Genomic DNA, 8,636 nt, shown 5'->3' with positions numbered 1-8,636 from the left:
AAAGTGACTCTCAGAGCAATTTTTGCAATATTATGTTCATTTTTTTTTTTTTTTAGCAAATAAATGCAGTCTTGGTGATCATAAGAGATTTCATGCTTACTGTATTACCTTTTGAATACTGCTCTTCACCTTAGCTTTAAAATCGCATTTTCACTTAACCATTTTCAAAAAAACGATTTTTCACGGAAGATAGAAAGTCATCAAAATGAGGGTGAGTAAAATGTTTTGGGTGACCTATACATCAAGTCTAGTAGACAAAGGGCAATTAATACAAACAATCAGAACTGGAAAATGCATTAAAAAATGCCTTACATCAGCCTAAAAAAAATAAAAAAAATAAATCACTGCATGATCAGCGTCCATTGGAAATGATTCTACACAGACACTAAACATATTAAATAAACAAATCTAAACTACTGAATTAAAACAATGCTGTGTTAACTAACTAGTTTAAACATTTTCATTTCTTTTCATTCTCATCTCCCTGGGGGATGTTTCTGTTTTAAAGCCTCAAGTCACGCTCATTTCCATGACTCTTTTTACCACAGTCGGATTCAAGGCACTGTGTAAACATTATTTACTAATCTATCATTCTACAAAAATATATTGCAATAAAAACAAAAAAGTATTTTTTTTTTAAATGGGGGAAACTAACGATGGCATGATAAACCACTGAAAACATTCCCTTGTGTCATTTACTCTAACACATCCATAACCATAATTTGTTTTCCCAAAAGAGGCTCTCGTGGGTTTATAACATGTCCTTTTTCCTGCTGTATATGGTCTTGACCTGCTGCCGTCTCTTCTAGTGAGCAATGCAGAGCTGATATAAAACTCAGCCGCTGGACTTTAGCCAGGCAGACAGTTCTTGTACTCTTGCTACGTGCAGAGCGTGCAGCTGCACTGCTGTTCCAGCACTGAGACCTTGGCAGACTGACACCACACTGCACCATTAACAAACAGAGGAGAAAGCAGTGACAAGACACATGTCCAAAAGATAAATCAAACACATAAGCTTCTTCTGCTGATAAAAATAGGCCTAACTTGAAACACACAAAAAACCCACATACACACATACAGTATAAACCAACCCTCATATGCACCAAATTTTTAAAAACAGGCTTCATTATAGTTCATAATGAAGTCTACAGGTGTTTTACACATCAGCTTTCCACCTTCAAGTAACAACCTCGTAAGATCCCTGTTTGTGGCACGCAAGGTTTCCTGACATAAGGGAACAAAAAAGCACGTAACTAGATGTCAATGCAGATGCAAATAAATACTATATATCCTTCTCACTGAGGTGGGACTTTCCAAAGGGAATGAACTGCTCTAATGACTACGCTCCGAAACAGCCCATTCTGATTGAGTGCCAGCATATCTCTGGACACGTAATGTAAACATGACCACTTGGCAATTCATTGTGTCGTATTGCGCCACACATTCTTCACCCTGACTCCCAGAAGGTGGCCGAGCAGGTGGTGGTGGAGCCCCTGGGTCAACGACAGTCAAAAACAATTTTCTGATTTAATTCATAAATGGGCAGTTTGCTTACATATGGAAAGAATTCTCTCTCGGCTAATGCTGGAAATTATACTAGGGTTTCTGCAGGCTTTACAAAGGTCAATTTAAGACTTTAAAGTAAAGAAAATCTAAGGACAAAATTAAAGGGAACTAAATATCAATATGTTCTCTAAATGTAATTGTCTAGTGAGCAGAAATGTGTTGTAAATACAACATTTAACAGATCTGCATTATTCTTCAATTCATTTTTACAAGGAAAGCTTAACTAGAACATGGAAGTAACCTAATGATCACACTGCAAAAAAAGTGCTGTTCTTCCTCTACACATTTGTTTTCCACTACAAATGTGTTAAGTTTCTTAAATCAAGATACACTGAGAAGCAAAATGACAAGATATGAAGTTGTTTTATCATGATTAAAACCATAACAAATATCTGCCAATATATGGGCTCAGAAAAATTTGTTTTTAGCATATTCACTTATTTGTGTTCAATTTCTCAGAAAACAAGCCTTTAACTTTCTTCATTTTGCATTTCAAGTAAATATCTTGGTTTAAGACTGTTTAGACAAAGGTACATTTAATGCCATGACTTTCTGAATTCATTAAATTATTATTCAATGATTCATTAGAAAAATAACTGGCTCATAAGAGTCATTTTTAGGAATCAATCATCACTGGTTATGGTTTTTTATTTACTAATAAAACAGATCAAAAAAGTATTTTGTTTGGGAATGGTTTCTATTCACAGTCTGATCATGTGCTAGTTGCACATGTTTTTGTTTCACTTAAAAAAATAAAAAATGTTTGTTTTTGTGTGAAAACAACTTCTGCCGTTATTCAGTGGTAAATAGTCTTTTTATATTGCATCAATACAGGCTACAAATGCACATTCACAACTTAGGTACTATACGCACTGATAAATGGTCGATTTTATTGCACCAATACAGACTACAAACGCACATTCACAACATAGTTATGCCATGACACTGAAGATTTAGAGAAGGACGTTGCTGCTGAAAGACGTGCAAGAACCATGGACACAAGGAACAATACGACTTGGTACATTACGAAAATATTCATCAAAACATTAACATGGTGCAAAATATGCAACTATTTCAGTATTCATTTAATTATTTTTTCTACATAAATTTAAAAAAATACAGGGTGATATGTAGCGAACTTACTAATTAAAATAACAGTATAGGGACCAATTCTCACTATTAACTAGTTGCTTATTAGCATGCCTATTATTAACATATTAGCTGTTTATTAGTACTTAAAAAGCACATATTCTGCATGACCATATTCTAATCTTACCCAATACCTAAATTTAACAACTACGTTACTAACTATTAATAAGTAGCAAATTAGGAGTTTGAGGCAGGAGTTGTAGTTAATGGTTTTGTTAGCGAGAACTGAACCTTAAATAAAGTGTGACCCTAACTGTAAACTACTAACACGAGTTTAAGTAAATGATGGCAATGTTCATTTTGGGGTGAACTATCTTTTATATAAATATAAATATCCATCAAAATCAATGAAAACTACTCAAAAAAGCCACGTCCGGTTAATAAACATTATCTTTTGTCCCTGTTTCTCTACTCATCTCCGTCCCATCCGCCATCTCCGGCCTCACTGAAACCCAGATGTATATACTCTGCCTCTGATCCTCCAACATTTAACGACCACAAAGCTCGTTTATAGTTTAATATCAATACAAAACATAAACATATTATCCGTTCATTGTATTTTATGTAACAGACTCTTTCCCTCCGGCCGATTCAATGTCACGTGCCTGCTGAGCATCCTGAATTGTGTTGCTGTACATCTGCGACCATCACAATGACATTAAAAAATACGCAGTTACAGGAAGTGCTATCACCTCCCATCAAGCCTTCTGCTATTCACACTACAACATCCTGTGGACAGCATATGCTTTAAGCACTACACTATATAACATTTTACCTAATGATATTTATCTTTTGCCATGGAAATATTTATGCTTAAAAATAAATGTTTTAAGTGTGCACCTGACATGTGGCCAAGTATGGTGACCCATACTCAGAATTAGTGCTCTGCATTTACCCATCCAAAGTGCACACACACAGCAGTGAACACACACCCGGAGCAGTGGGCAGCCATTTATGCTGCGGCGCCCGGGGAGCAGTTGGGGGTTCGGTGCCTTGCTCAAGGGCACCTCAGTCGTGGTATTGAAGGTGGGAGAGAGCGCTGTACATTCACTCCCCCCACCTACAATTCCTGCCGGTACGAGACTCGAACCCACAACCTTTGGGTTATGAGTCCGACTCTCTAACCATTAGGCCACGACTTCCCGCTTCCCACTTTTAAGCATTAATGTTTCTCTTTAATAATAATGTAGTTTCTATTGACAGTCTGATCATGGTGTACGTGACTGATCAGAAAACATGCCTGTGAAGGCTTGCTGTGGCGAACAGAGAGTGAATCTTAAAAAAAGAAAAAAAGGAAAGAAAAGAGGAACACGTACTCCCGAGACACAGTCAGTCAATGAAGTACTGGGGTCTTCATCATCGAATAAGAGACACTTTAAACTCTAATGAGCCAGAAGACCTGAAGACCTTAAAATCCAAATGATCTACCATAGTGCGTGATCTAAAATGAGACATTCAATTTATACATAATCTTACGTCACTCTTACATAAACGTTGCAAATTTCTTGTGTGCGTGTTTACTGTACGAGGGAAAAGGTGATCGTTTCCCTAAACCCTGAGAGGTTAGACGTTTGTCCAAACATTGTGCGTGCGTTGGGTACGGCTAATAGCAGCTGGTGGTCGCAGGCGTTTCCCTGACCTGGGGAAATATGAGAGCCATGCTGGTTGAGGATAACTCACAAAGGCACTATCAGTAACATAGTCGGTGGCTCCACAGGAAGATCCTGTTTAAAAAAAAACAGTCAGACTGACATTATTTGTTGGTGTAGAATTTTCAAGAACAATTGAAACTGGGGGAGAGACCTGATGGGTGCATATATCCAAGGTATTTAATCTAGTTTAGTTTAGTCCAGAACTTGTATTGTAGGAGGTTTTTAGAGTTGCTACAAATGCAGTAAAGGTCGTGTGAGAAACTTGTGATTTCAGATGAACTCACACTGGCATGTTCAGGAGATATTCTATAGAGGCTGTTCATTAAAGCCCTCAATGACTGTATCTGTATCAGAGAAGAGTGAACATGCATGCTTTCATTTTTAATATAATGTCTGAATAATATAACTGCGTCCTCTAGGGGTCGCTATGGGGAAACGTAGAGTGAAGTGACATGTGGCCAAGTATGGTGACCCATACTCGGAATTAGTGCTCTGCATTTACCCATCCAAAGTGCACACACACAGCAGTGAACACACACCCGGAGCAGTGGGCAGCCATTTATGCTGCGGCGCCCGGGGAGCAGTTGGGGGTTCGGTGCCTTGCTCAAGGGCACCTCAGTCGTGGTATTGAAGGTGGGAGAGAGCGCTGTACATTCACTCCCCCCACCTACAATTCCTGCCGGTACGAGACTCGAACCCACAACCTTTGGGTTATGAGTCCGACTCTCTAACCATTAGGCCACGACTTCCCGCTTCCCACTTTTAAGCATTAATGTTTCTCTTTAATAATAATGTAGTTTCTATTGACAGTCTGATCATGGTGTACGTGACTGATCAGAAAACATGCCTGTGAAGGCTTGCTGTGGCGAACAGAGAGTGAATCTTAAAAAAAGAAAAAAAGGAAAGAAAAGAGGAACACGTACTCCCGAGACACAGTCAGTCAATGAAGTACTGGGGTCTTCATCATCGAATAAGAGACACTTTAAACTCTAATGAGCCAGAAGACCTGAAGACCTTAAAATCCAAATGATCTACCATAGTGCGTGATCTAAAATGAGACATTCAATTTATACATAATCTTACGTCACTCTTACATAAACGTTGCAAATTTCTTGTGTGCGTGTTTACTGTACGAGGGAAAAGGTGATCGTTTCCCTAAACCCTGAGAGGTTAGACGTTTGTCCAAACATTGTGCGTGCGTTGGGTACGGCTAATAGCAGCTGGTGGTCGCAGGCGTTTCCCTGACCTGGGGAAATATGAGAGCCATGCTGGTTGAGGATAACTCACAAAGGCACTATCAGTAACATAGTCGGTGGCTCCACAGGAAGATCCTGTTTAAAAAAAACAGTCAGACTGACATTATTTGTTGGTGTAGAATTTTCAAGAACAATTGAAACTGGGGGAGAGACCTAATGGGTGCATATATCCAAGGTATTTAATCTAGTTTAGTTTAGTCCAGAACTTGTATTGTAGGAGGTTTTTAGAGTTGCTACAAATGCAGTAAAGGTCGTGTGAGAAACTTGTGATTTCAGATGAACTCACACTGGCATGTTCAGGAGATATTCTATAGAGGCTGTTCATTAAAGCCCTCAATGACTGTATCTGTATCAGAGAAGAGTGAACATGCATGCTTTCATTTTTAATATAATGTCTGAATAATATTTCCTAAGATTCACCTTCTATTGAAAGACAGGTGCGGACATGTCTCTGCCTCAAAGGTAAGTTCTCTTCCCATCTAAACTGACACAGATATGAGTTTAAAACCTATCCCATCCGAGATGTGTTAATGTGTTAACTGGCCCTTTCACCTGTTCCCCCAACCTTATGTTCCCATGCCTGTTGCCCAATGATTTTTCCATTCATTTTCCACAAGATTATGGGATAAGAAAATTATAATTTCATAGCTGAGTGCACTGTTTTCATTGCACTCACAAAAAGCAGTTACTATCAGATTAAATATTTCAGAGATCAGTAAGGAGGACGTGACGTGTGGCCAAGAATGGTGTCCAATACATGGAATTTGTGCTCTGCATTTAACCCATCCAAGTGCACACACGCAGCCGGAGCAATGCTGTGGTGCCCGGGAAGCAGTTGGGGGTTCAGTGCCTTGCTCAAGGGTCTCACCTCAGTCGTAGTATCGAGAGAGGAGAGAGCGCTGGATGTTCACTCCCCTGAGACTCGAAGCCGCAACCTTTGGGTTACAAGTCCGACTCTCTATCCATTAGGCCACGACTGCCATTCTAACATATCTAGGTTTCCCTTTCCTAGATAATGTTTTTATAAATGAAAGGTGCATGTAGTATAATTAAGCTGCCTCTTACTCGTCTCACAAGTACAAGTAGTTTTAGACTTCATTCTGACACATCGTCATGACGTTTGTTCACTAACTACTGCTAATTCACAACAAAAAGCTTACTTTTTGTATTGTTGCTTTTCATCTCATCCTACACATATTTGTAAGATGTCAAATGTTGCCAGTTTTGCATGTTATTTGTGCAGCTGGTTACCTGCAGCCCCTGCGTGGGTGGTCATGTGACATCAACATGGCGGTGCCCATGAGGGGGCGACCCGCATGAAACTTTTCAACGTGGGATGGTAGCAGTGGGCATATTAATATTGATAATGAAAGCTCTACATGATTGGTCACAGTGATATTTCTCAAAATCACTCATTTGTTTATGCATGCAACTTTTTGAATTAGCACAAAACTACTGCGTGCACCAGGCATCATAACTGTCCTATAATGTCAGCTGTACTTACTTTCGTTCTTCCATTGATCCTGTAGTTGTCCAGTTTACCGTTACAGTGTCGGATCACATCATCCATGCGGCTCATGAGAAACGCTATCCTCTCACAGCCGGGCTCCTTCCCCTCCACCCAGGTGATCTTATCCCCCCGAATGTCCTTAGACGAGTCGCTCCTCTGACTGACCAGCTGTCCGTCGGTAAAGCCGCCGGTCAGGTAAAGCGCCCGCACGTCCTCCAGAATACTCCGTCCAAACTCCTCGCCTAAGAAGTTGTCGATGACACAGATGCCGTGCTTGTTCATGCAGGGCACGATATAGTCCGTGGCCAGCTTCTGAGGAGGCGAGCGCGTCTGTCCGTTGGGTTTCACACTGTCTGCGCTCGGTTTGGTTTCAGAGTGCGTGGCGGACTTGATAAAATCTGACATTCTTTCGCCGGGTGACGTAACGGTAGAGTTACTCTGAGAAGTGTTGAACGGTTCTGAAGTGTTGTACTGTACGGCGCTGCGCTCTTCAGCCGGCGGCGTCTGCTGTTGCTGCTTGTCGGCCTCCTTGCACATCCGCTTGTGCTTCTTCCAGTCCTGTCTCTGGTGCTCTTTGCTGCAGTAGAACGAGCTGCGACACCGTCCGCACTTCATGAGGTTCTCCATTTCCCCGCACAGCTCGCAGTACTGGCGCTCTCGCTCCAGACTCTCGCTTTCCCTGGAGTGTCCCTCCATGTTTCAGCGCTGTTACAGTATCAGCCTGCAACTTCGCCACAAGTATCCACTAGCGAATTTGAAAGAAACGCTGCCCCTGGGCCTCCGCTGCCGTTTTCATTCCAGTTGACGGAGGGCAACGTGACGCTCTCACATTCCCGAGACATCTATGTTTTGACACTTGTGAAGTTTCAGCGCGAGCTTTGAGTGTGATGGAAGCGCATGGCGCCGGCCGTTCCTTTTCTTCAGCGATCAGCGCACGTCAACCATGTGCGCATGCGCACTAGGTGCAGGCTAGAGAGGGCATGATTCACATGTGCTTCTCACAACTTTGTGTGGGCGGAGTGAAAATGAATACAAATAATAACAATGATAATAAAGATCGCCCAAAAAAACCTTAATGGGCAGAAATACTGCATCTGTGCATTAGGGGAAAAAACACAAATGAATAAATAAAAATTCCAAAATACATAGCAGCAAGGTCAAGAAGTAAATAAACGATGTATTATTGTAATATGGGCAGAATTAGTTGCAGAGTAGTGAGACAGGAAAACAGAAAAATAAAAACGCAAACCAGCGATATATATATTTATATTTTATTCATATATGATAAATATATAAATCAATTATTTAAATTAATATAAATAAAAAAGATAAATACATAAATATAAATTATTTATATATATATATATTTTACATATAATAGCTATATTTGCTGTAGCAAATTTCATACATAAAGGCAATTCAAAGTGTTGTATATGAAAATAACAGCATATAAGTCTACTTTTAAATCATTTAATAACATAAAAATGGGGGGGGGGGGGGGGG

The 8,636-nt window shown here is 40.2% G+C and overlaps 1 protein-coding gene across 1 annotated transcript in view; it reads right to left on the bottom strand.

Moving 5' to 3' along the window:
• Positions 1–8,096, bottom strand: part of LOC107572057 (egl nine homolog 1-like) — a 38,461-nt gene extending 30,365 nt beyond the window's left edge. The window contains exon 1 of the mRNA XM_016258493.1: positions 7,128–8,096. Coding sequence (XP_016113979.1) covers positions 7,128–7,829 — 702 coding nt within the window. The 5' untranslated portion in view covers positions 7,830–8,096. The remainder of the gene's footprint in view (positions 1–7,127) is intronic.
• Between the last annotated feature and the right edge of the window lie 540 nt (positions 8,097–8,636).

The sequence above is a fragment of the Sinocyclocheilus grahami genome, unplaced genomic scaffold, assembly GCF_001515645.1.
Source record: "Sinocyclocheilus grahami isolate Dianchi unplaced genomic scaffold, SAMN03320097.WGS_v1.1 scaffold3.1, whole genome shotgun sequence".
Classification (NCBI taxonomy): domain Eukaryota; kingdom Metazoa; phylum Chordata; class Actinopteri; order Cypriniformes; family Cyprinidae; genus Sinocyclocheilus; species Sinocyclocheilus grahami.
Note: the sequence above shows the minus strand (reverse complement) of the source record. Positions and strands in the feature narration are given on the sequence as shown.